Source organism: Panthera leo, chromosome A3 (assembly GCF_018350215.1).
Source record: "Panthera leo isolate Ple1 chromosome A3, P.leo_Ple1_pat1.1, whole genome shotgun sequence".
NCBI lineage: Eukaryota > Metazoa > Chordata > Mammalia > Carnivora > Felidae > Panthera > Panthera leo.
Window position 1 is genome coordinate 86937807 of NC_056681.1, and position 27638 is coordinate 86965444.

General features: G+C 38.9%; 2 protein-coding genes and 1 long non-coding RNA gene across 21 annotated transcripts in view; all 3 read right to left on the reverse strand.

Annotated features, from left to right (window-relative positions):
* CA3H2orf42 (chromosome A3 C2orf42 homolog) overlaps positions 1-1485 on the reverse strand; it is a 32550-nt gene extending 31065 nt beyond the window's left edge. Inside the window, exon 1 of one of the 2 annotated variants that reach the window (XM_042932576.1) lies at positions 1431-1485. The gene's annotated coding sequence lies outside the window, so the exon portion shown is untranslated. Of the gene's footprint in view, positions 1-1272; positions 1289-1430 lie in introns of those variants that run through there. The other variant, XM_042932577.1, reaches the window with a different exon arrangement.
* Positions 1486-3470: 1985 nt separating this feature from the next.
* LOC122215055 lies at positions 3471-12097 on the reverse strand. Its single transcript, XR_006200218.1, has 2 exons — positions 11613-12097; positions 3471-3570 (listed from the first exon to the last, which is right to left on the reverse strand). It is a non-coding gene; the product is annotated as an uncharacterized LOC122215055 (long non-coding RNA).
* Positions 12098-12682: 585 nt separating this feature from the next.
* TIA1 (TIA1 cytotoxic granule associated RNA binding protein) overlaps positions 12683-27638 on the reverse strand; it is a 33181-nt gene continuing 18225 nt past the window's right edge. For 11 of the 18 annotated variants that reach the window (XM_042932583.1, XM_042932579.1, XM_042932584.1 and 8 more), the window contains 7 exons: positions 27491-27566; positions 19180-19288; positions 18689-18784; positions 18488-18572; positions 17993-18116; positions 16679-16824; positions 12683-15375 (listed from right to left, as the gene is read on the reverse strand). In XM_042932583.1, the coding sequence (XP_042788517.1) occupies positions 15249-15375; positions 16679-16824; positions 17993-18116; positions 18488-18572; positions 18689-18784; positions 19180-19288; positions 27491-27566 (763 nt within the window). In that variant the 3' untranslated portion in view covers positions 12683-15248. Of the gene's footprint in view, positions 15376-16678; positions 16825-17992; positions 18117-18487; positions 18573-18688; positions 18785-19047; positions 19289-27490; positions 27567-27638 lie in introns of those variants that run through there. The other 7 variants (XM_042932580.1, XM_042932585.1, XM_042932582.1 and 4 more) reach the window with 4 other exon arrangements.

Here is a 27638-nt window from a genome sequence, read left to right on the forward strand (position 1 = left end):
TACATATAAAAAAAGACTGGTGATTGCCAGAGGGGAAGGGGGTGAGAGGGTAGGAGAAATGGGTGAAAGCGGTCAAAGGTACAAACTTCCAGATATAAAATAAGCAAGTCATGGGAATGTACTGCATGATGACTACAGGAGATAATAGTATATTGAATATTTGAAAGCTGCCAAGAGAATAAATCTTAAAAGTTCTCATCACAAGGAAAAACAATTTTTTTTTTTGTAGCTTTGTATGGTGACTGATAACCAGACTTACTGTGGCCATCACAGTGTATACAAATATTGAATCATGTTGTACATCTGAAACTCATATGTTACACATGAATTTTACCTCAATTAAAACAAACAAACAAACAAACAAACAAACAAAGCACCTGGGTGGCTCCGGTGGGTTGAGTGACAGACTCTTGATTTTGGCTTAGGTCATGATCTCATGGTTAGTGGGTTTAAGCCCTGCACCTGGGTCTGTACTGACAAGTACAGAGCCTGCTTGGGATTATCCCTCTCCCTCTGCCCCGCCCCCCCGCCCCAAGATAAATAAATAAATTAAAAAAAAAAAAAAAAAAAAAGGTAAGAAAAGAACCTGTATTTGAATCCTGCCTAAAAAAAGAGGTCTCTTTTCGTCACGTTCACAAAACAGCCTCCTCAGCAAGATGGTGTAAAGGGACTGGTGCTGGCAGAGCTAACCCACCCACGATTCCTGGAAGTGGTGCATTTTCATCCAGGTACTGTTCAGCTGCAAAGCCGTACAGTTTAGGGGATGCAGTTTAATGCTTGTGAAGCAACAGTAACTCAAGAGAACAAATGATTATCATGAATAAAAAAACTTGATAACTTTTACTGAGTACACGTAAGTCCTTCCCATGCATTTACTCAGGTATTGCTCACCACGATCCAGTAAAGTGGGTACTATTTACCATCTTACAGTTAAAGAAATTGGCTCAAAGATAGTGATTTGATGAATGCTCACTGCCAGCAACCAATCTAACGAGAGTTTGTAACTGATAGGATTCCTTGTCAAACCACAAGGGGAAGGGACATGCCTAGTAGCCAGGACTCCCGACTCCTGCGCCAGACAGCTTCTATCAGACCCGCACGGCTTCGGAGTAGCAGAGGAAGGCCAAAGCAGCCCTGCGGGCACGAGTCTGGGAACCCCGCTTCCGGGAACCGGCCCACCCCAAGAAGTACCACTCGGGGACCTGCTTCCCGGCATCCTTCCCGCGCGACTGCTCACTTCCGGCCCTAAGTGGGCCCAAGCATAAGCATCACCTGGCCAGCACCCTGCTCCTTGGGCACGCTCTCCGCCGGGATTCCTGGCTTTACACCCTCGTCCCACCGCCGCCCCCGCCTCCTGTCAACACAGCCCCCTTTCCTGCCCTGCGCCCCCCGCCCCGGCCCCAGGCCCCGAAGCTGATGACCGCCCTCACCTCCTCTCTCTTCGCCTGCCGCGGCCTTTTACAAACGCGTCCAAACTGTTCGCTGTAACAACAGTCGTTATTGGTCAGGGCCGCCCACGCGCGGTAAATACCCGCCCACTCCTTTCGCGTTGTCTGATGGGAGTTGTAGTTTACTCCTGTAGGCGGGTAAGAATTGCGGCGGATTGCCTTGGTGGAGTCTGAGCTAACCTGGAGGCTGTAGCGCTCAGTGGGGCCAGAGTGCTTCTGGCCGACCCTGCTGGGACAGAAGGCACCGATAGGGTTCTAGGGCTAATCATGACTGCTTCAGCCCTGAGAGAACCCTGTTTCTGGTAGAATTCATTGGTAATTGATTTAAAAACTCGCCTAAGATGATCTGTATTATTACTATGATTTATCGTTTTGTCAAGGGAGGTCATGTTCCAAAGTATTCACTGTTTCTAATACTTGTGTGTTTATATCAAGTTATCTTTTTCTACCTTCATCACATGCTGACATACTAGAACGTTTTCCCTTGTAATGAATTGAAATCGGCTTCCTATGTGTTTTAGTTCTGTTCCTTGGAATCACACAGAATAAATCTTTGTTCATTGTTGAAGAAAGCTTCTGAGTGCAGTGTGTTAAGGATGAGGCCTGTGTGTTGGAGAACTCTGGAATGAGATTTCCTGAAGTTTTGGGCCTTGATTCTGTTACTTATAGGGGTGGCACAGTGGGCAGGTTGTGTAAGAACCTTAGTCTTCTCATCTACTAATAAGAGAAATGGTTCTTTCCAGGACTCTAATTTGCTATATTGTTTCTCAAACTGGAGGAAAGTGGATTAGGGCACACTTTTCCAGAGTATTTTTCCAATTTTGTGACTCTGTTTTGATTATAAGCTTTTAAAATGATGATCAGTATATCCTGGGTCATCTGGATGATCACCTAATAATACCGTAGAGTTTCAGTCCCGGTTTGTGTTTATGATTGTATCCGTGCAAAGTGATTCTCTAGAGCAGTTGTTCTTCTTCTGGGAGCATTGCTACAAGCATCTAGTGAATAGATGCCATGGATGTTATTTAAGATCCCATGGGGCATCAGACTAGCTCACTCAGTAGAGCCTATGACTTTTGATCTTGGGGGTTGTGGGTTTGAGCCCCATGTTGGGTGTAGAGATTACTTAAAAATAAAATCGTAGGGCACCTGGGTGGCTTAGTCACTTAAACATAAGTCTCTTGATTTTGGCTCAGGTTGTGATCCCAAGCTCATGGGATCAAGCCCCAAATCAAGCTCTGTGATGAGCATGGAGCCTGCTTGGGATTCTCTCATCCTCTCCCTCTCTGCTCCTCCCCCTCTCCTGCCCTCTCTCAAAATAAATAAACATTTAAAGAAATAATAAAGAAAATAACATCTTTTTAAAAATCTTACGGTACACAAAACAGCCGAGCCCTCACAACAAAGAATTATCTGGACCCAGATATCAATAGTGCTGGGGCACCTGGGTTGCTCAGTCGGTTAGGCGTCTGACTTCGGCTCATGTCATGATCTCACAGTTCATGAGTTTGAGCTCCACGTCGGGCTCTCTGCTGTCAGTGCAGAGCCTGCTTTGGATCCACTGTTCCCCTTTCCCCCTCCCCTGCTCTGTCTCTCAAAATAAATAAATAGACTTTATTAAAAAAAAATTTTTTTTTTTCATTTTTTTTTCAACGTTTTTTTAAATTTATTTTTGGGACAGAGAGAGACAGAGCATGAACGGGGGAGGGGCAGAGAGAGAGGGAGACACAGAAAGGGAAGCAGGCTCTGGGGTCCGAGCTGTCAGCACAGAGCCCGATGTGGGGCTCAAACTCACAAGACCATGAGATCATGACCTGAGCCAGAGTCAGATGCTTAACCGACTGAGCCACCCAGGTGCCCTAAATAAATAGACTTTAAAAAAGAGTTAAAAAAAAAAAAAAAAGTCACTAGTGCCAAAGTTGAGAGACCCTGTGTTAGAAAGTGGGGAGAAGGGACTGTAAGGTATCCTCCAAACTGAGAAGGCACTTTGAAAACAAAAAATGAAGCAGGCAGGCAACTCCATACAGTTTACAGAATTTTATTCAGGGTAACTTACTGACAGGGAGGATCCAGAGGGTGATGATCCAGGCAGCTGTGCAGCTAGTCTTTGCAAAGTCCAGATCTAAATTTGCAGATTTTATAGAAAGGAGGGATGGTCAGGAGGGCACTGAGGTGAGGTCAAAGGGTCTGCCTACAATTCATTGATAGCTAACCTTTAACAGACCTCATGGTGCCATCTGTGCATCGAGGAGGTAGGTGGAGGGAAACTGTTATCTCTACTAGTTATCTAAACAAATTTAGGGAAAGCAAGAGCAAGCCTCCCCACATTCTGGTCATGGCATACATCAACCTCTAAGGGGCCTGAAACGGCCCCAGGGGAGGTCATCACAGGTACATGGGTAGGTGGTGGGGCCAAAGATGGAGTCAGTAGTATCAGAGCTCCTACACTCTGTTTTAGAGAGAGTGTTTACAATGTTTTCAATGGAATTGCCCAAATGTGTCCTAAGAGATTTGTGGGTTTTCAGTTTAGATATGTTGTATGTTCCAGTCAGGAAGGAAGCTATCAAGCAACCCCAGTCTATTTTTAAGTAGTTAGTTTTTTAAGTAGGCTCCACACCCAATGTGGTGCTTGATCTCATGACCCCATGATCAAGAATTGCATGAGATACCAACTGAGCCAGCAGGGAACCCCTAAGCAACCCTATTCTAGAAGAGGTTTCTTCCTTCCAAGCCACACACTCAGGGTTCTTCTAAGAAGAAGAACCAAAGAAGGGCCTTTGAAGAAGCATTACCATCCTGGAAGTCCTTTCTGGGCCTTCTTATAAATAGAATTCTCAGATTGCATAATATTCTCATTATGGTTTGACACAATGAGACAAAATGAGGACACAATGAGGCCTTCCTTCTCTATTCTCTGAACATCATTTTTTTCAGCCTCGAGGTAGATTTTTTCTTAGTTTATTTTATTTATTTTGAGAGACAGAGAGGGAGGGAGGGAGAAGGAGGGAAAGGGAGAGGCAGAGAGAGAAAGAGGAAGAGAGAGAATCCGAAGCAGGCTCCTCACTTTTAGCACAAAGCCCAGTGTGGGGCTCAATTCCATGAACCTGATCATGACCTGAGCTGATATCAAGAATTGGACCCTTAAACCAACTTGAGCCACCCAGGCACCTCCATTGTGATTCTTGAATCTGAGAATTCCTAGCTTTCTACAATTGTGGAAAATTCTCAATCATTATCTCTTCAAATATTATGTATCTCACGTTGTTTTATTTTATGGAAGTCTAGTTTAAATGTATGGTAGGAGTGCCTGCCTGGCTCAGTCTGTAGAGCATATGACTCTTGATCTTGAGGTTGTGGGTTTGAGCCTCACATTGGGGTAGAGATTACTTAAAAACAAAACCTTTAGGGGCGCCTGGGTGGCTCAGTCACTTAAGTGTCCAACTTTTGATTTCAGCTCAGGTCATGACCTCATGGTCATGAGATGGAGCCCTGCATGGGGCCTTGCATTGGGCTCCACACTGGGTGTGGAGTCTGCTTAAGATTCTCTCTCTCTCTCTCTCTCTCTCTCTCTCTCTGCCTCTCCTCTGCTTGTGTGCACTGCTCGCTCTGTCACCCCCAAAAAGGGGAAAAAAAAACTTTAAAAAATGTATTTTAGATTTCTCATTTTATTCAGTCAGTCCACTGAATTTTTAATTTTGGCTGTTGTATTTTTAAGTTTATTTTATTTATTTTGAGAGAGACAGAGAGAGCATGAGCTGGGGAGGGGCAGAGAGAGAGGGAGAGAATCTTAAGTGCGCTCAGCACAGAGCCAGAGGTGGAGCTCAATCCCAGAACTTCGAGATCATGACCTGAACTGAAATCAAGTTGGTCACTGAATGGACTGAGCCACCCAGCTGTCCCTCAGTTATTGTATTTTTAATTTCTAGAGGCTTTATCAGTTTCTTTTAAATTCAAGGGGTGCCTGGGTGGCTCAGTCCGTTGAGCATCCAACTATTGATTTTGGCTCAGGTCATGATCTCTTGGTTCAGGGGTTGAGCCCCACGTCAGGCTCTGTGCTGATAGCAAAAGGAATCTGCTTGGGATTTCTCTCTCTCCGTCTCTCTCTCTGCCCCTCCCTTGCTCTTGTTCTCTCAAAATAAATAAAGTTAACAAAACAACGTTGAAGCACCTGAGCTTATCCTCCATCATTTGCTAACTCTAGCATCTCTCTGGGCGATTTCCATCCCATAGATCAAACTATCACCTAAATGCTGAGGACTCCCATCTCTGGAGTATTCAGTCTAGATCTCCCTTCTAAATTCCGTACCATTACCTACTGGTTATTTGTCACACACATTCAAGCTGCCCGTGTTGAAGGCTGGAACTCATTAGCCTTCCTCTCCTGCCCTCTAAGTAGCTTCTATCCTTACCTGCCCTCACAAACTTCTCCTTTTCCTTTTACAGCCCCAGTAACTAGCCCCACCATCCATCTGATTGCTCAAGCCAGGAGCCTGGGAGACATCTTAGCTAAACACAAATTAGATCAACGGCTCCCTGGGACCTTTACAATAAGAAGTCCGTCTCACTTGGCATAGCATAAAGAATTGGCCTTGATTTGGTCTTTTAGTTTTAGCTCTTATCACCTCACACCTAGTACTCTAGCTGGCAGTACTATCAGCACATGGCAGAAAAGCCATCTGGTCAAAAGCAGATTGTACAAGATAACAATTTGATTGATTTATTAAGTTCAGTAAACATGTATTGAAAATGTATTATTTGCCAGGTACTGGCCATATATGGTATTATAGAAAATAGTCACCAGCTTTGGGTTTAGTGAAAAACGTTTTTTTTTTCTTTGTTTTTTTTTTAAAGAACATAAGTTTTAAAGATATAATCATACAAATAAATATACCAGTTGGCCCTTGATCATGGGTTTAAACTGTGTGGGTCCTCTTATAGACTTCTTCCAATATAGTACAGTACTATAAATATATTTTGATTTTTTAAAAAAAATTTATTTAAACCCAAGTTAGTTAACATATAGCGTTAATAGTGGTTTCAGCAGTAGAATTTAGTGTTTCATCTCTTACATCTAACACCCAGTGCTCATCCCAACAAGGGCCTTCCTTAGTACCCATCACCCATTTAGCTCATTCCCTACCCACCTCCCCTCCAGCAACCCTTAGTTTGTCTCCTATTTTCTTAATAACTTTTCTCTAGCTTACTTTACTGTAAGGAAACAGTATATACTTATAACTTACAAATTATGTGTTGATTGACTATATTATTGGCAAGTCTTCCAGTCAACAGTAGGTTTGGGGGAAGTCAAAGGTTATACACAGATTGTCGACTGAGCAGGGTGTTCCTAACCTTTGTATTGTTCAAGGGTCAACTAAAAATTGTGACAAATGCTTATAAAGGAAAAGCTTTATAAGATGGTTTGAGAAGCTGACTTATGACTTAGATTGTGGGTAAAGGAATGCCTTTTAAAGGAAGCCACATTAAAATTTTTTTTTTTAATTTTTTAGAGGGAGAGAAAGAGAGAGAGATCGCGAGCAGGGGAGGGGCAGAGAGGGAGACACAGAATCTGAAGCAGGCTCCAGGCTCTGAGCTCTCAGAGCCTGACTCAGGGCTTGAACCCATGAACTGAAACAGGAGATCATGACCTGAGCCAAAGTTGGAAGCTTAACTGACTGAGCCACCCAGGCGCCCCTAAAGGAAGTGACATTTAAGTGGAGACCTGAAGATACAGCAGGCAAAAGGCATTTAGGTGGCAAGACCCTATAATAGGAGTCTCTCAGTCCCCAATCCACTTCTTTGTTTTGTCCAACATGTCTCCTCTCCATCATTGAGCCAGTTGGCTTAATGTTAGGGTTTGTCAATAGAGGGCACTGGGGGAATAATGTGAGGCAATGGTGTTGGGAAAAGCATTTCCCTTATGGGTGCCGATTCTCTTCTCTTTTTCAGTGTGGGAGCCAGTGGGTCAGTGTATGGAAGACCCAGTGATGCTCCTCAGTGGTCTTTGGGATCTGAGATCCCACCCTCAAACCACTCTCTCCCCTGCCTGCAGCTGCCTTCCATGGGAGTTTTGGCTGTACCAGCTTAGATGTTTCTAGGAGTGACAGATAAAATACAGAATGCCCAGTTAAATTTGAATTTCAGTTAAACAAAAATGTTTTTAGTATGCTACATGCATTATTTGGGATTGTGGTTTTTTTGCTACATCTGGCAACCTTGGCTGTTTTCCCACCTGGTGGACTATTGCTACAGACCAGCTCTAGCTGGTTCATGCTCTCTGGTAACAGATGCTTTCTATGGACCAGCTATGGCCCATGCCCTCTGGCAGGTTTCTTCACCAGGCTGCACATTCCTGTGGGAACCAAGTCTTCTTTGAAGAGGTCAGAATGTCAGGGCTCTCCTAAAACCCTAGTTCTTTCGTTGTCCACTCTGTTTATAAGTAGTAGCTTTTTTCACCTGTGACTTCTGGATCCCTTTAACAAAGTCCTTGTTTTACCCCATTTAGTAGTTAACCACTCTTGCTATTACTATTAAATTTCCTTTTCAAATTTTTAGTGTTGGTTTCTGTCTCCTGACATAAGGTGTTAAAGATGAGTGTGGAACAGAAGGGCTTACGGGACAGTGAATGGCCTGCTGTCAAGATGGAAAGCACAAATCACACAAATGGCAATGCAAATCATATTAAAGATTTTTTAAAAAAAAGATTTTAAGTAATCTCCACACCCAATGTGGGGCTTGAACTCACAACCCTGAGATCAAGAGTCACACGCTCTGCCAACTGAGCCAGCCAGGTGCTCCCTCATATAAGATTTTAGATTACATCCCAAATGCAATTGGAAGCACATTTCCAAGGGGAATGGCGTGTGTGTCACAATCAGATTTACTTGTTTAAAAGATTCTTTTGGGCTTCTGATTCTGTAGAAACATGTTAGCAGCCTGGATCTAGATCTTTCCACTCCTTGTAGAACATAGACCAACAAGGAAAACATATGACCACAGACCCACAAACAATATCTTAAGTGAAACTAAGGAGGCAGAGAAACTTACAAATTCCACATTGAGTGGTATTGGATGGGAGGTCAACAGAGAACAGTCGGGAAGAATGGGGTGAGAAGTGGGCTGGTGGCACATCTCAGAAATTGCCAGCAAATATTCACTCTGAGAAGAGCCACACCCTGCATAGAGTCTGCTGTGAGGACTGGACAAATGTGGGAGTGCTGAGAGATACGTGAAGTACCCGGGGTTCCAGAGGTCTTTTAGAAAGCAAGTTACGGGAGCTCTTTGAAAGGCAGGAATTAGGCTCCTTAATGTAGCGGATGAAGGAACTCAGGTAGCTGAGAGCCTGCACAAAAGTCCCGAGCAAGGTCACATCCCAAGAGAGACAATTTATTGTAGCCTAAGGAGGAAGTGAGAAACCTAAATGGGGTCCCTCTCTTTTATTCTCCTGCTGGTACTTTGTCTATGAAAATCCAAAGGTTTCAAATACAAATAAATAGAAAGGAATAAACACAGCCCTTGTGCAGACACTCTAAAAATAAGAGTAGCCAAGCTTACTTAGAGTTTCCCTGGAGTAAACACACAAGAAAAATGTTCCCACAAAGCAGCTGCCAATATAACATTCTAACGTGAATTTAAAAAACAAAGCAAATGCAGCTAAGAAATACTAGAATTCTCACACCTTTCAGGATGGCTAAGATAAAAAACACAAGAAACAGAATGTGTTGGTGAGGATGTATAGAAAAAGGAATCCTTGTGCACTGTTGGTGGGAATGCAAACTGGTACAGCCACTGCAGAAAACAGAATGGAAATTCCTAAAAAACTGAAAATAGAATACCATATGATCCAGTAATTCTACTATTAGGAATTTATCCAAAGAATACAAAAACATTAATTCAAAGAAATATGTGCACTATGTTTATTGCAGCACTAATAGCCAAATTATGGCAGCAGCCCAAGTGCCCGCCGACAGCCAAATGGATAAAGATGCAGTGTGTGTACATAACTCAGCCATAAAAAAAAATATATTGCCACTTGCAACAACATGGACGGATCTAGAGAGTACAATGCTAAGTGAAATGAAAGACAAATGACTTGACTTATATGTGGAATTTGAGAAAAAAATAAATGAACCAAGGAAAAAATAGTGAAACCAAAACCAGCCAGACTCTTAACTATGGAGAACAAATTGAGGGCTACTGGAGGGGAGTTGGATGGGATGGGAGGAGATGATGGGTTAAATAGGTGAAGGGGATTAAGAGTACACTTCATCTTGGAGCACTTGGGTGAGCGTCTGACTTCAGTTCAGGTCACGATTTCAGTTTGGTTTGTGAGTTCCAGCTCCACAATGGGCCCACTGCAGTCAGCACACAGCCTGCTTCGGATCCCCTGCTCGCGTACTCTCTCTCTCTCAAATACAATATTAAAAAAAAAAAAAAATAGAAGAGTACATCTATCTTGATGAGCACTAGTAATGCATAGAACTGTTGAATCACTACTGTACATCTGAAACTACTATCACCGTATGCTAACTATACTGGAATTAAAAAAAAAAAAAAAAAGAAGAATTCAGGGAAGTTATGTCCCTGAGGTAAAACAGAAATTGGTATTAACCTAGGACACAAAACATGACAAAACCATTTCAGAAATGAAGACTAAATTAAAAGGAGCACAAGTGAGTCTGGATAGCACAGGAAGCATGTTCAAGGAACAGAGATTAGAAATGAGAAAAGCAAACAAAAAGATAAAAACAATTAAGAACAAATGATGTAAACAGATGACAAGCAGAGGAGATCCAATATACGATATCCTAAGCAGTGGAGTAGTACAATTATTTATGAATGTAAGTTAGGAAAACTTTCAAAACATCTTAGTACATGTATTTGGCCCAGAAAGGGAATATTTCCTTTCAGGTAGGATTTCCTCCCAACATTAAAGTCTTCTCACATCCTCCACCAATGGCTCACTCTGGATTATCTACGTTGCCCGATCTATCAGATAATCAAGTTGAGCCCTCTCACCATTAATCTGGACTGGCTGCCAAGTTGCTTCACAGCTGCTATCCAGGATTCCCATACTGGATCCCATTCCTAGACATGTATTTTTTTATTTGCTCTCATTTTAATGGAATTTATCTAGTAACTGAGAATCAGCGAATTCAGGAAGAAAATCTTTTGAGAAGTTGCAGGTCAAAAATGTCTATTCTATGGTCACCCATGATAGCACGTGTGTATAAAATATCATTGGATACAGAACTCAAACTTTTGAAGACACTACCCCATGGATCCCTAGTTTCCAATGTTACTGTTACTATTCTCGATTCTTTTGATCTATGGTAAACTTTATTCTCTTTATGTTTCATGTCCTAAAATTTCATGGTGGTATGCTTTCTGACGGGTCTTTATTATTTATTGTGCTAATTTAATAATAGCCTTTTTTCAATCCTGAAACTCATCACTTTATCAAGGAAATTTTATTTTCTAATAAATTTCAACCACTGCCTTATTTTCTCAGTTCTCTTCCTTAGAACACCTATTGGTTGTATTTAAACTTCTGAATTTATCCCTATTTATTTTTCCCCCTCCACTTTTGACTGCTGTTCTAGAACACTTCCTTGTTTTTTAATATTCTCACTAAATGTATTATTTTAATTTCTGACATTTTACTAAGTATCTCTTCCAATTTCTTAAGAGTATCCTCTTTTATCTGAGGTTATTACACTTTGAAGTTTTTCACATTCCTAACAATTGCTTTTTGTTTAGATCTTTCAAAAAGTTTTTCCTCAATTTCTGGTGATCTTTAGCAGTCTTTATTTAAAAGTGAAGCATTGCGGGGGGCACCTGGGTGGCTTAGTTTGTTTAGTGTCCAATTCTCGGTTTCAGTTCAGGTCATGATCTCCCGGTCATGGGATCGAGCCCTTTGTCAGGCTCTACGCTGGGAACATGGAGCCTGCTTGAGATTCTCTCACTTCTTCTCCCTCAAAATAAATGTATTAAAAAAAAAAGTATGAGCGCTGGCTCAGTTAGAAGAGCATGTGACTCTTGATCTTGGGGTCATGAGTTCAAGCCCCACATTGGGTGTACAGATTGCTTAATAAACTTAAAAAAAAAAAAAAAAAGTGAAGCACTAAACATCTGTTTGGAAGACTTGTGTACATAGGCAGGACTTACTGATTGGCATTCTCCACTGTAAAGGGATTTGTGGCCAGTTGGCTTTTTGGTAGGGACCTTCAAATGTCAGCATCTGTCTTTTCTTTCAAGAGTTGTTTATTTTTTCCATATAAAGATCCTCCAAATCCTGCATGGTATATATAACCATGGCTGTTGGTACTTTAGAACTGAAAAAGGATAAGCAGCTTTGAATCTCATTTACCCAGTATTAGTAAAATCGTATTTAATCCCTATTCCTAGCCTAGTAATCCTGAGTCAGATGTCTAAAACTTTTTCCTTTTTTAGTTGAATTACTATCAGAACAGCTTCAGCTGCCTCCAACGATGGAGACCATAATATAAAATCCTATTCAACTGAGACATATTTACATACATTTTATTAAGGCTGTTAAATTAAAATGTGTTGTTTTGGAGATAAGTTCTTCCAGTTCTAAACCCAAAAGTAAAAATGCAGTGATTGGAAAAAATGGAATAACCCTTACAAAAAAGTGATTTTATTTTTAGAAATCATTGCTCTTCCATTCAAAAGATTTTTTTTTTTTTTAAGTAATTTCTATACCCAACATGGAGCTTGAACTCATGACCCTGAGATCAAGTGTCACATGTTCTACCGACTGAGCCAGCGAGGGTTTGCTTTTTAATTCCTACAAGCACACTTTACTTTTCCAATGTAACTGTAACCTAAAGAGCACTCCACAGCACATAGCGAACGTAACTTTCTTTGTATATGTAATCTAGTCCCTGCCAACTGCCTTCTCAAATGTCAACTGAACTCTAACACATACAAAAGGAAGACAAGCCAAGCACAGGGACAGAACAGGAGAATAAAACTGGAATGTGGAACTCATTTTCAACAGGGAGATAATATCAACAAGGAAAATGAGATCCTGGTTTCATAATGAGTTAAATCTATGTAATGCCAATTCTTTGTGGTATTAAACAGTAACCCAATGAAAACCATGGTTTCTGGAATAAGATTAAAAAAAAAAAAATACCTGAGTGAATATAACAATATCGCTAGACCAAAAAAATCTTTCACACACAATAATCACTGCAAGAAGATCCCACAGGTTATAGAAAACATAAAGGAACTTTAATATCCAAACAGTCAGGGCAAAGAATACTGGATTAATGACCCATTCAATGTGTATCACTTCAGGTTCTTTACAGTACCAGATGTATTTTATAGTAATCTGAATGAATATTGCAGACAATGAAGCCATTTTTAAAACTTTAATTTCCTTACCTGATACTAATACCAGTATGATTTTTAGGCTAAAAAATCTTTAAATGATTCAACACTAGGAGTAAGATTTAAACCAAAGTTAGCAATGTTCTTGAAATGTCAATTTGTTCAGTAGTAACTTTTTGAGAAATACCACTTTCTTCTCAAAAAGTAGTCAATGTACACTTTAAGACTTGTGCAATAAGAAAATATACTGACTAGTAAAAAGTATTAAGATAGTCAAAATGAAAGAAAAATTATACTTTTGTTTAAATTACTTATGCCCAAATAATTTACCCTGCAGTCCACAGGTGTACAGGAAATAAAGTATTTTTGAGTAAGAAAAATAACGAGGGTCCTAAAATAGAAACATAAGCCAGAAGAATCTAAAAATAGTTTCCTGATAATTTATTTATTTATTTTTTTGAGTATTTCATTTAAGCTGCTTCTGGTTGCATGCCCTGATCTGTAAAATTTAACAAGGAAATAAAATTCCCAAGTATTTAAAAAATTTACTCATCTTCCATAAAGCAACTTTTAATGTATCAACACTTAAAAATACACAGTGACTTAATGAAACATCAGTACAACTGCATAGAATTGAGCTCCAGAGAATTATACACTTATGAGTTGTCTTTCCTGGGCTCTGGTTTACATGAGTATTGGCTTTAGAGACCACCTTAATTTGCTCCTACCTGGAAAAGACAGTTCAGGAAACCAAGATTTCACAGGCTTTTATCTGTTGCTAAATACTAGGAGCTCTCTGAAGGTCTTAAAAACAACGGAACCATCCAAATATGTATACTGGGGACTCTTCCCCTTTGTGAGTCAAGGAAGAATGAAGTTTGTGACTTTCACTGAAAACAAAACAAAATCTCCCACAACTCTTTGACGACACTCTGAAATGTACTAGAAATTTCAAAACTAGAATAATGCCATCAAAGATTAAACCTCTTAATGCTCGGAGCCACCCCAAAATAATAAAATTGGGAACTCCAGGAAAACAGGTACCAAAAGAATCAAAATAATGATTGCACTGAGGATTCTCCTCTTTGAAGGCTGTTTAAGGAGGTAGGATTTTAAGGTTTTTTTTTTGTTTGTTTATCTTTTGGCCTCTGAACATTTAAAAAATACTTTGCCCGGCTGGTCCTTCAGGCTAATTTTGAAGTTCAAAATGAACCCCAAGCCTGATGTAGGATATTCTACAGTTTCACAGCTATCATTTGTACAAATTGATTCACTCTTTTTGAGTAAATATAACTAGAAAATGGCAAATTAATATCTTCCTTTACATACAACTTTGTGTCTCAAAATTCTTGAAAAACAAGAGCAGATGACTTTGTATTCAAAGACTACCAAAGTGTGTATTTGATATTCACATGCAAACAACTTAGAACCTTATAAATCTCCTGTCAACTCTGCAGGATGCCTTTAAGAAGGAAATGACCTACAAAGCTTGCTAATTGTGCAAAATATTAAACTGCTAAAACATTTTACAGAATGAAACAGTACATGTAAATGTAGAAGTTGACACATGGAATTAACACGGGCTCATAAGAACTTATCACATTTCAGAGATTTTCTTTAGTAGCAAGTTTTTGTTTTTATATTTCCTGGTACACAGCAAAGTATATCACAGAAGATAAAAATCCTTTTAAACAAATCCAAGAGGGAATTCTTGAGGCACCTTCTCATATAAAACACAAAATGAATGCAATTATCAATCCATCTGAGAAAAGTTTTCAAACTAAGTGAACATCATTTTTTTCCATTTAAGTATATTTTACAGAAATTTAATAAGGCAAGACAAATTTGTGAAAAATGTAGTTACAAAAATGATGTAAACTAATAATTTATATTTAAAAAACCCCAAGGGAAAACAGTGGAGATGGGAGAGTTCAAACAATGCCTTAAAAACAAAAAACAAAACAAAAACCCCTAAAACAGAATTGTGCACAAGCTGAAGATTACAAAGAACTTCTAGACTCTGCACAGTTTTGGTTCTTCATTTTTTTTTTAACATCTTTATATTACATGTTTTAAATCATATCAGGAATGCAAACTAGAACTGCACACTACTTTAGTGGAAAAAAGTTCAACATTGTGCAATTTTCTGCCTCTTAATTTTAAAAAAGTGGCAGCAATCCCTGCATTTGTATTTGAAACAAGGATCTGAGAAACTTTATCAAAAAAGGTAATGAAGGCAAAAATTGGCAGACATCCAGCATCTTGTTTCTTTTTAAAACAATGTGGATGATAAGTAATTTCATGATTAAAAAAATGAATCTTTTAAATAAATACATTGTATCTGACATTTGCACTGACTGATTTGATAAATCTTTTAAGTAAACAACGGCTTTACTACACTCCCTGTAGCCTCAAGCCACTGGCTTTAGATTATGGAGTCCTTTTTTACTGGGTTTCATACCCTGCCACTCGATACCCTGCAGGCTGATTAGGCAACATGCTGCCATTCTGTCCTGGAGGTGGCTGCACTCCGTAATTGGGTCCCATCCATGGTGCCGAAGACTGTGTCTGACTGGTAGAAAACATGAAAGGAGCAAAGAGGGGAAATCCACTGATTAAAATAAAATGTAATGCCAAGAAGTAACATATACAAAGAAAATACACTTTCCTTAAGCCCAAATATAAGAGTAATGGTTATGCCAGAGAAAGCAAAGGCAAAAGCTATTTTTCCTAAAAACAAGCATCCTGGGGTGCTGGGTGGCTCAGTCAGTTAAGTGTCTGACTTTAGCTCAGGTTATGATTTCACAGTTTGTGAGTTCCAGCCCCGAAATGGGCTCTCTGCTATCAGCGCAGAGCCCACTTTGGATCCTCTGTCTTTCCCGGTCTCTCTGCCTCTCCCCTGCTCACTCCCAATCGCTCTCAAAATGAAATAAAAAAAGCCAAAAAAACCAAGCATCGTCACAGGTTTAATTTATGCAGTTTAATTTTGTTAGTTTAATACAGTTACAAAAAAAAAAAAAAAAACCCTTTACCTGTAAACATTTATCCCCTTTGAATTCAGAAAAAACTCATTTCTAATCTCAAAAAGGAAAACTGTCCACCTGGGTTGGACATACACTGAACAAACAACTACTCGAAAGAAACAATCATTTGGTACAGTAAGGACTAGCATTTTTATTATTCAAAGAAGAAATTAAAACAATTATTAGCATATGTAAACTCAATTTTTTTCAACATTACAAACACAAGACTCTTTTTATTTTTACTTTTTAGAAGATTTTGTTTCTAAGTAATCTCTACACAACAACATGGGTGTGAATTTACAACCCTGAGATCGAGTCACATGCTCTAATGGCTGAGCCAGCCAGGCACCCCAAAAATGTAAGATTATTTTAAAATAGAAACTAAGAACTATTTTAATTTTCAGTGTTTCAAAAATTTAAATAAAATTTAATAATTCAGGGTGTATAAAGAGGCATCCATATAACAATGTGTGCATAAATCCTTTTGCACAGAAAAATAAAGGCATAATGAATAAAACAACTAGCATCAAAATAACTGTATGCAAGAATGGCTAAATGATCTTTAGTCACATAAAAAGCTTAGTAAATATTAAGCTCTCATTTTCTTAAATATTAGTTGATTCATTATCAAGCATTACCAAAAATCTTATAACACTGGTTATACCTCAAGGCAGCACATTTCCAGACAAATTTTTAAAGAAATACACTTAAAACTATACATTAAAAACCACTCTAAACTAAGTCCTTGCTTTAGACTGAGGACCACATTACTTATTAATTACTTAAAATCTCTTCCTAAGTTCTTGACTTTTTCAAAGGCTAATAATAAAGGAAAAGAGCAGGTATGCTTACTTAAATCCCTGTTGATTCCACGCCTGGCCATACATTCCATATGCAGGTACTTGCCAACCATTAGGCATATACTGACCAATTTGTTGTGCATTTCCATACCACTGGCCCCACTGGCCATAAGCTTGTGGATATCCAATCTGATTCTGCTATTAAAATTTTAACAGGTAATTTAGTATTATTTGAAGTTGTATGTACACATACAGTCCTAATATACCACAAATATATAGCCATAATACATAGGGCCATCATTACAATTAAAATGAAAGGACGGGCACCTGGGTGACTCAATCAGTTAACCATCCAACATTGGTTCAGATCATGATCTTGTGAATTCGAGCCCCACACTGGGCTCTAAGGGGTTAGCCCGCTTAAGATCTTGTCTCCCACTCTCTGTCCCTCCCCCAACTCGAACGCACGTGCCCTCTCTCTCAAAAACATTTAAAAAAGAAAAAAAATAAAGGATAAACAAAAGCTTATAAAATGAATGCTAAAAAAGAAAAAGAAGTGAAGTTATAGTGCTGTAACTCTACATGATGCTCTGAATGGCACATTCTGTAAGGTAGCAGGTAAGGCCCTAGTAATAAATATTAAACACCCAGTATAATGTTTAAATGTTTTCTAAACTAGATAGGGAAGATTTAAAAATTACTTATTCCTATATTCAGTTTACCTAAGAAACGTACATAGTTTAGGATTTTCCTACTCTTGTCTTGGTGCTCCATTTACAGTTTCCTCACAGAAATTTTTATGGGATTACATTTGAAACCACTAAAGCTGCCTGGAAAAACAAAAGCAGCAAAAATCTAGAAGAAAATGCCAAAGCTCTAAATATGTTTATAGGTTTTGTTTCAACTAAGTCAAACATGCTTGTGAGTTCTCCAAATAGTATGTGAATAGATCTACCAAGTGTTAAGAAAAAATTGAATACCCTGCCAGGTAAACTACCACTCTAGAACTGTAATACATGTAACAAGAGCCCTTATAGATAATCACTTTAGCTAGAAACAAGGACTATCAACAATTTCATTTTTTAAAAATTTTTTTGAGAGAGCGAGCGAGCGAGCATGTGAGAGCACGTACATGAGCTGGGGAGGGGCAGAGAGAGAGGGAGAGAGAAAATCCCAAGTAGGCTCTGGAATGCAGCACAGAGCCCATCTTAGGGCTTGATCTCATGAACTGTGAGATCATGACCTGAGCCAAAATCAAGAGTAAGCCACTTAACCGACTCGGCCCCAGGCATCCCTCCAACAATTTCATTTTAAAATAACCTATTGTTAGCCCAGCAATTACCTGAAAAGTCAAGAACCCTCTCACCTGTTGCACAGGATTTATCATGTCAAGAGTTTCTTTGCCCCAGTAGCATTTCACAACATGGCCTTCAATGGTAGTTCCATTAACAGAAACGATTGCATGTGCTGCACTTTCATGTGAATTGAACCTATTGGAAATAATACTAAGAATCACCAATATTAACTGTTTAAAGTACTTATGAATAAAGTCTATTTTTAAAAATCAAACTGAGCTTGACATAAAACAGGTAGTTCATACAAAAGAATACGATTGTTTATTTTCTTTGCTATATTTTTTTTTCAAAAGTCTTATAGTTTTGGAGAAACTTCTTAATAGATAATGTTTTATTGGCCTTGTGGTAACAGGGAGGGAACCAATTAAAAAACAGTGGCAAATACTGCTAAATGCTAGAGAAATTTCTATTTCTCTAACCAAGGTAAATTTTTAAGAAAACTACTAAGTTAAACATTCAAACATTTTTTGGGAGAAAAATTTTTTTTTCGAATAAACCACCCATACCGAACAAATGAATATCCTTTATCTGGAAAGACTCGAATTTCCATTATTTGTCCAAATGGTGAAAAAGTCTGACGCATTAGTTGTTCTATTAGACAAAAAACAAAAACAAACCACACTAAGTTATATAAAATCCTATACAGATATTAAGCTTTTCAGTAAAAACATTAACCTCAAGATGACACACAAGTAAATTTCCCATACCTGTCAGTCCAGAAGTGACACCTCCACAGTATACAGTACAGTTGCTTGGACTAGACTGATTTACAACTTCATCATACGACAGCTGTTTGGTGTTTGCTGGGGAGGGAAAAGTTTAGTATTTTAAACTCATGAAATGAAATGTTCAGAAAGAGAAAAGTAACATTGACTACACTACTATAGTGGTAAATTTTACCCTGACCAAAATGCGTATAGAATACATACTACATTTGCTTGAGGATTAATCCCCCCGCCCAAGATTATCTAAAAAAAATTACTCAATATTCTCTCTTTAATAGGAGACTTGACATTAGAAATAATATCATTTATTATTTAAAATCACAAAAATGAAAACTAAGTACATTTTGGACAGTAGTCTTGATTTGCTTCTCATCTATTTCTGCAATAAGTCTCCAGGAACAGCTCTAACATTTAAAATCTAGCGTATTTTCCTCCAAAATTCCACATTTCCTTTTCTTCTCCAATACACCTACACTCATATGTACTCTTTGGAGCTGGAGGCTTTCGGGTTGCCCAGTTAGTTCTGATTTGTCTTCCACCAAGCCACTGGCCACCCATCTGCTGAATGGCATTTTCGGCATCCTGTTCCGCACATTAGAAATGACAAAGAAGCCACTATTAATTGATGTTGAGTGACTACAAGCAGTAGAGAAAATTCAGCTGTTTTCACAATGGTTTTCTGAATGAAAATGCTTTATTTATAAAATACACAATAGTTAACTTGCATTTAAATAAGTAAATTTTAAAAATACACAATATATGATAGGTTTCTTAAAATGTAATGGTGCTTTTAAATTATCTTTCTTTTATTTGGATATCAGACTCTGGGAATGTTAATTCCCTAAAAAAGTTCAAAGCCCCTTATAAAGTTCATTTAATAACTCAGACTGTGGATGAAAATCTCACTTTACACAATCCAACAAGCTTCTTAATGACAGTATTTCATTTCTCATTCATCTAACAAGTAAACACTGAACATCTACCATGTTCTAGGTAGGCATCAGATTAAGTGCTAGGGATTCGCTGGTTAATGAGACAGACATGGTCTCTGCTGCCTCAGAGCAGACATTCTTTTGGGGCCACAAATTAAATTATCACAAATTGTGGTAAATGCCATGACAGAGGCAAAAGGATGGGATAGAGAATATGGGCTTTGGGATCTACTTTAGACAGCATGATTAGGGAAGGTCTCTCTGAAATATAACATTTACACTGAAATTGAGAGGAACAGGAGCTAGCCAAGTCAAAACGTCAGGGAAGAAAGCCCTGGTGGAGGGAAAAGCACTGCAAAGTATGTTATAGCAGGAAACAGTTTAGTATGTTTGGAATAAAAAGGCATGTTAAAGGCAACTAGTTTTAGTGGAATCTAGTGAGCAAAAACAGGTACCAGAGGAAAATATTAAAAGATTTTAAGTAGGAGAGTGTCATGATCTGATTCATGTTTTAACAGGGCCATTCTTAGCACTAGGAAGAGAATGGCTTACAGACATGGGTAGTAATAGGAAAAAGACACTCTGAAACTAACTCAATACCTACAGCAAAAAAAAAAAAGCTGGTGACTAGGATTAGTGCAGTAGCAGTGCATATATCTACAGGAAGACTCAACAGAACTGTGGTGATGCACAGTAAGTAAAAGGGGAGGAATCAAAGATAACCTATGTTCCTGCATGGGCAGTAGGGAGGACAGTGTTAGTTAGCATTTACTGAAATAAGAAACCTAGGAGGGAGGAGGAAAACAGTTTGAGGAAGAAACAAAGAGCTCCATTTAAGACACATTAAGTTTGATGGGGCACCAGGGTAGCTCAGTTAAGCATCCAACTTAGGCAGGCTCAGGTCATGATCTCACAGGTTTGTGAATGGTGAGCTTGCATCAGGCTCCCTGCTGTCAGGGTGGAGGGAGCCAGCTTCTGATCCTCTGTCCCCTGTCTTTGCCCTTCCCCTGACGGTTTCTCTCTCTCAAAATAAACTTAAAAAAAAAAAAAAAAAAAAAAAGGACACATTATGTTTGAGATGTAGGACATCTAAATTAAAACTATTTGTTAGTAAGCATGGTGCACAAAAAAGTAAACTGCTGAACTGGAGATATGAAATTCAGAGTCATGAAGAAAGACCAGAAAGAAAAAAGAAGGCATCCTGGGACAGAGCCCTGAGAAACAACAAAATCTGAAAACTAGGTAAAGAAAAAATTACTAGCTAAGGCGATTAAGAAGTTCCCAGTGATGAAAGGAAGAAACTGACAAAAGTGTACTGTCACAGAGCCAAAGACATAGAAATCTAGCAGTAAATCTGAAAAGAGTACTGTTGGTACAGAATGAGAACAAAAGCCAGCTTACAGTGGACTGAAAAGTAAATGGGGTACAATTCTTATCTGTTATGTCAAAAGTAGGCTTTATCTACCATGAAAGAAGAAACAGATTCAAGGCTAAAGGCTATTCTTGAGATACATGAAAAGGAAATGCATATTCTTAAAAAGAAACACACATTGTTTACCACACTTACCAGTTTGCAATTCATGAAATGCTAACTGTTGTGGGTTGAACTGTGTCCCTTTAATTGATATAAAGTCCTAACTACCATCTGCTCCCCCAACTGTGAAGGTGATCAAAATTGGAAATAGGGTCTTTGCAGACGAATTAGTTAAGATGAGATCATCCTGGATCAGGGTGGGTCCTAAATACAGTATGACTGATGTCCTTACAAGAAGAGGAGAGGAGTGCCTGAGTGGCTCAGTCGGTTAAGCATCCAATTTCAGCTCAGGTTATGATCTAATGGCTCGTGAGCTCATGCCCCACATTGGACTCTGTACTGACAGCTCAGAGCCTGGGGCCTCCTTTGGATTCTGTGTCTCCCTCTCTCTCTCTCTGCCCCTCCCCCACTCCTGTTTTTTTCCCCCTCTCTCTCAAATAAACAAACATTTAAAAAAATTTAAAAACAGAAGAGGAGAAGACAGGGGCATCTGGGTGGTTCAGATGGTTAAGCATCTGACTCTTGGTTTTGGCTCAGGTCAAGATCTCATGGTTTGTAGTTCGAGCCCCACATCAGGCTCCATGCTGATAACAGGAGCCTGCTTGTGATTCTCTTTCTTAAAATAAATAAATAAACTTAAAAAAAAAAAAAATGTTTAGTGTGCCTGGGTGGCTCAGTCAGTAAGCATCTGACTCTGGATTTTGGCTCAGGTCATGATCTCATGGGACTGAGTCCCGCTTGGGGATTTTCTCACTCTCTCTCTGCCTCTCGCTTGGATGCTCTCTCTCAAAATAAACTTAAAAGGGCTATGTGAAGACAAAGGCAGAGGCTGGACTTACGTATTTACAAGCCAAGGATACTAAGGATTGCTGGCAACTGTTAGAAACTAAGAATTGAATGTTCTTCCACAGAGTCTTAAAAGGGAGCATAGCCATGACAACAGCATTGGTTTTGGACTTCTACCTCCAAAACTTTTGAGAAAGTAAATTTTGGTTGCTTTAAGTCATTCGGCTTATGGTACTTTGATACAGCAGCCCTAGAAAACAAACAAAACTACTCATAAGAGAAGGAAGAAACTTTTTATGGCATGTGCATGTGTTTGTGTAGACAGTTGTGAATGGGAGATGAAGTGAAAGCAGTATGGAAACAAATCTTTTGAGAAGTTTGATTCTAAATTACGGCAGAGAAATAGAGACACAGCAGGAAAAGGGATATGGAATCAAGTTTTTTTTTTTTTTTTCAAGTAGGCTCCACACCCAACATGGAGCTCGAACTCATGACCCTGAGATCAAGAGACCCACGCTCTACCGACTGAACCAGCCAGGTGCCCCAAGTGTGGTTTTGATTAATATATACTAGAACATGTTTTCTGGTCGATGGGAATGATCTAACAAAGGGAAAGATTGATGACAAAGGACAAGAGTATAGCAAAGAACATATTATACAATTCTGTTTACAGAAAACGTTCGAAACAGAGAAATCTATATACATAGAAAGTAGATTAATAGTTGCTCAGGGCTGGGGCACCTGGGTAGCTCAGTCAGTTAAGCATCTGATTCTGGATTTTGGCTTGGTCATGATCTCATGGTCCATGAGTTGGGAGTCTTGTGTTGGACTCTGCTGGCAGTGAAGAGCCTGCTTGGGATCTCTCCCTCTCTCTCTGCCCCTCCCCTGCTAGCACTCGCTCTCAAAATAAACAAACTTAAAAAAAAAAAAAAAAGTTGTTCAGGGCTGAGGAAGTGAGAACATAGAGGGAAAAGGACAGCGACGGTTTCTTTTTGGGGTATTGAAAATATTCTAAAATTGTGATAGTTGCATAATTTTGTGAATATTCTAAAAACCACTGAATTATACACAATAAACAAGTAGATTTTATGGTATGTGACTTATACCTCAATAAAGCTATAGTAGGAAAACAAAAGAATAAGCATAGGAACAAAGTCCCTGAAAAGGCGAGAGAGGCAGGATCCCAACTGTGAGGGATTTGGCCTTTTACAGGGAGGACATATCTTCTACTGTAATAGAGGAAAAGGAAGGTGGATAAATTCTATGTAGGTTTGGTGGTTGAAAGCTGAGGGAATTCCTGTATGATAGTTTCTATTTTTTCAGTGAAACATAAAGTCATCGGCTTGGGTGATGATGGAGAAGGGGAAGGAATATTTGAGGAGACAGGAAGAGACAGCAAACAATGGGAAGTCAAACTAAAGAACAGGTTTACAAAGATAGTACCATGCACTCACTTAAAATGTGTTCAGTGTTAAATTAGAAGTAAAACCAGTGGACTCAATTTTTCTTTAGCAGTATTTAGTTACTTCGGAGTAGGCAGAAAAGCTACATTCCATCGGTATTGGCAATTGTCCCTAAAACATCCAACATAAGAAGAGAGGCAAAGGAGTTGGGGGTAACTGCAATTAGGGCTGTGGCACTTCACAACACCAGAGCACTGCCAATCACATAACACAAATTTTACAGAAGCTGAAATACTAACTTAGGAAATGAAATTATTTCCTCAAAATTAACATACCATAGGAATGGCTATTAGGATACAAATCCATCTCTGGCTGACTCCAGAGGCCATATATAGATATTCTGACTCTCTTTTATTTTAAATATGATTAGTGATTTTTACATAGTAGGGGTTTATATGCCATAATCTCAAATAGAAAAAATTAGTTCCTAGTCCACCAAAGCCCTCAACCTATTTCCCCAAAATAGCACAAAATATTAAAATCCTATGTATCAATCCTCCAAGGAACTCATACTAATTGTGGCTATCAACACATGGTATCAAGTATTTTTCTACCTTTCCTAAATATGATGCTATGATTAACAGTAAAGCTTTTGAGGGGGGCGCCTGGGTGGCTCAGTTGGTTAAGCATCCGACTTCAGCCCAGGTCATGATCTCGCAGTTCATGAGTTCGAGCCCCACGTTGGGCTCTGTACAGACAGCTCAGAGCCTGGAGCCTGCTTTGGATTCTGTGTCTCCCTCTCTCTGCTCCTTCCCCGCTCAAGCTCTGTTCCTGTCTCTCAAAAATAAATAAACGTTAACAAAAAAAATTCAACAACAACAAAAACAGTAAAGCTTTCGAAACCAACAACACTCTTGGTTGTTATTTTCTCATCTTACATAAAAAACTTCTTAAATTTGGTAGGTAACATATGCATATGGCAGAACTTTTATCTTTTTACCTCTCAATATGCTTTACCATTTTCTTTTTTTTTTTTTTATTTTTTTAACGTTTATTTATTTTTGAGACAGAGAGAGACAGAGCATGAACGGGGGAGGGGCAGAGAGAGAGAGGGAGACACAGAATTGGAAGCAGGCTCCAGGCTCTGAGCCATCAGCCCAGAGCCCGACACGGGGCTCGAACTCACGGACCGCGAGATCGTGACCTGAGCTGAAGTCAGACGCTTAACCGACTGAGCCACCCAGGCGCCCCTGCTTTACCATTTTCAAGTTATCTTCTAATACATGGGTTTTCCCTGACCTCTCAGGCTTACTCACTTTCTTCACAGGTTTACCTACTTTCTTAGAAGACATTTTCACTTCATGAAAGGAAGATGACAGCTACACTGCATAACACATTTGAACATATCCCAAAATATGATGTTACTATGAATAGCTGAGATACAATTGCAGTACATTCTACATTCTCTTACCCAAACTTGCAAGCCATGTAAACATTGTTAAGGCAGATTTCTGATTTAGAAAATAAATTCTGGGCAAAATGGTTGCAAGCTGTTATAGAAAATATCTGGATAGTAAGAATTCATTGTGAGGAATAACCAGACATTAGTTCCACTGTAAGCAGGCAGAGTAACTAGAAAGTTTGACAATATTTGGCATAACTGCAAACAGATGTATTTTTTAAAACCCAGAAGAAACTGGCACAGTAACATGGTCATAAACCTGACCGGAAGCCATTAAGAAATGATATAGTATTTATTTCATATAACTCGTTTATTAAAGAAAAATATTTCTAAAATACATTGCATACTATCAAAAACTTTTATTTTTTTAATGTTTATTTATTTTTGAGAGAGAAAGAGACAGAGTGCAAGCAGGGGAGGGGCAGTGAGAGAGGAAGACAGAATCCGAAGCAGGCTCCAGGCTGTGAGCTGTCAACACAGAGCCCAACGCGGGGCTCGAACCCACGAATCGTGAGATCAAGACCTGAGCTGAAGTTGAACGTTTAACAGACTGAGCCACTCACGCGCCCCTATCAAAAACTCTTAATGGTTCATTTCCTTCAAACTTTTTTTAAAGTAAACTCTATGCCCAACATTGGGCTCGAACTCACTTAATCTTGCATGAGATTAAGAGTCACATGCTCCAGACTGAGCCAGCCAGGAGCCCCTGCTTGCTCATTTTCTAAGACATTCTTTTTTTTTTTTTTTTTTTTTTTAACTCCCTAAGGCGTTCTTATACAGAAAGTAGTGTTTCTGTTATTTATCTTCGGAATGACAGTTGTAACATAAAAGCAACACACTAAGATCTAAAATTAATGAAATCTTAGCATATATTCCAGTGCATATATATTCTCCCACGATTCACCCCTGTATTTCTGAAGTGTGATATCTCTGGCATTTATTTTGAATCTTGAGTTATTACACTAAAATAGGTAAATCATTTATTTGAATTTATAATCTATTTACAAGGTTCAATATTCAAACAGTATAATGTGAGAAGCTTCCCACTCTGCCCTCCATTTGCCTCTTACTTCCTACCGCCAAATAGGAAACTCTGCAGCAAGTTTTTTGTTTATCCCTGCTAGAACAGATACCCAACAAATACATGTTTTTTTTTTTTTTTTTTTTTTTTTCAACATTTTTTATTTATTTTTGGGACAGAGAGAGACAGAGCATGAACGGGGGAGGGGCAGAGAGAGATGGAGACACAGAATTGGAAACAGGCTCCAGGCTCCGAGCCATCAGCTCAGAGCCTGACGCGGGGCTCGAACTCACAGACCGCGAGATCGTGACCTGGCTGAAGTCGGACGCTTAACCGACTGCGCCACCCAGGCGCCCCTGTTTTTTTGTTTTAACACAAATGAAACTTCATCTAATTTACCAGGGAAATCTTTCCATAATTAGTAATTATAGAGCTTCTTTATATTGTTCTATAATTACTGGTTACGGAAAGATTTCCATGGTGTGTGTGTGTGTGTATTATTTTTAAAAACAACAGCACATGATTACATTGTATGTAGGATATGTCAAAGATTTCTTCCAGCTGTCACACTAAAGGGTTTCCCTTTACCCTACCCTTGTCTCTCATTTGACAAACTGCACTATCCTTCCTTTTCCACAAAACCTGAAAATTTCAAGTGCATGCAAATTGGTGCTCAGTAAATGATTGTTAAATGAAAGAAATGAGAAGACATTTTCAAGTACATTAATATATAATTTTTTAAAAGTTCCCACCAACTGGAGCATTTTATTTATTTATTTATTTATTTAGTAATCTCTGTACTCAATGTGGGGCTCAAACTCCTCCCCTGGCTTTCTGACTGAGCCAGCCAGGTGCCCTAATGAGTTACCTTTTTTATTTTTTTTTTTAAATTTTTTTCAACGTTTTTTATTTATTTTTGGGACAGAGAGAGGCAGAGCATGAACGGGGGAGGGGCAGAGAGAGAGGGAGACACAGAATCGGAAACAGGCTCCAGGCTCCGAGCCATCAGCCCAGAGCCTGACGCGGGGCTCGAACTCACGGACCGCGAGATCGTGACCTGGCTGAAGTCGGACGCTCAACCGACTGCGCCACCCAGGCGCCCCATGAGTTACCTTTTTTAGATAAAATTGTATGTATTTGCAGATAATAGAATTTTACATTTTAGAAATTCATAAAAAACAAAAAAACCCCACAAGAACCAATGGAAAATTACTACAACTAAGAGAAATCAGTAAAATAACATATATAAAAATCAATTTATAATAATCAAAAGCTATACATATTCATATATATGAAGCAAACACAGAAAACGTTATTAGTTACTTTTAAATTATCATGAGAATACAAAACAGGGAGATAATGAATTAACTAAGTAAATGAGATTTTCAATATCTACCTTTGGCTGATAATTTAAACATCTCTACTTTCTACATTCTGAAAACATTTTATCAGTACTTCGCATATATCAGGTGCTAAATAAATGCTGAATAAATGACCAAACAGGAAAAAAAAGATACCCTCTTGTGAAGGCATTAATTATCAGTGAAATGAGCAAATGGCAGATGAAATAAAATCATTAAAACAAAATGAGTACTTTTATTCTTTACTCTTAAAGGACCGCACATGCACTTTTTAATTGAGCTCACCCATTTGTTGAAAAAGGAGACAAAGCCATATCCTTTAGACTTCCCTGTTGCCATGTCTTTTACCACTCTGGCATCTCTGAAATCAGAAATAATCAGAAGTTTAGGTTTACACACTCTCCTCTGTGTATCAAGTGAGAATGTTATACAC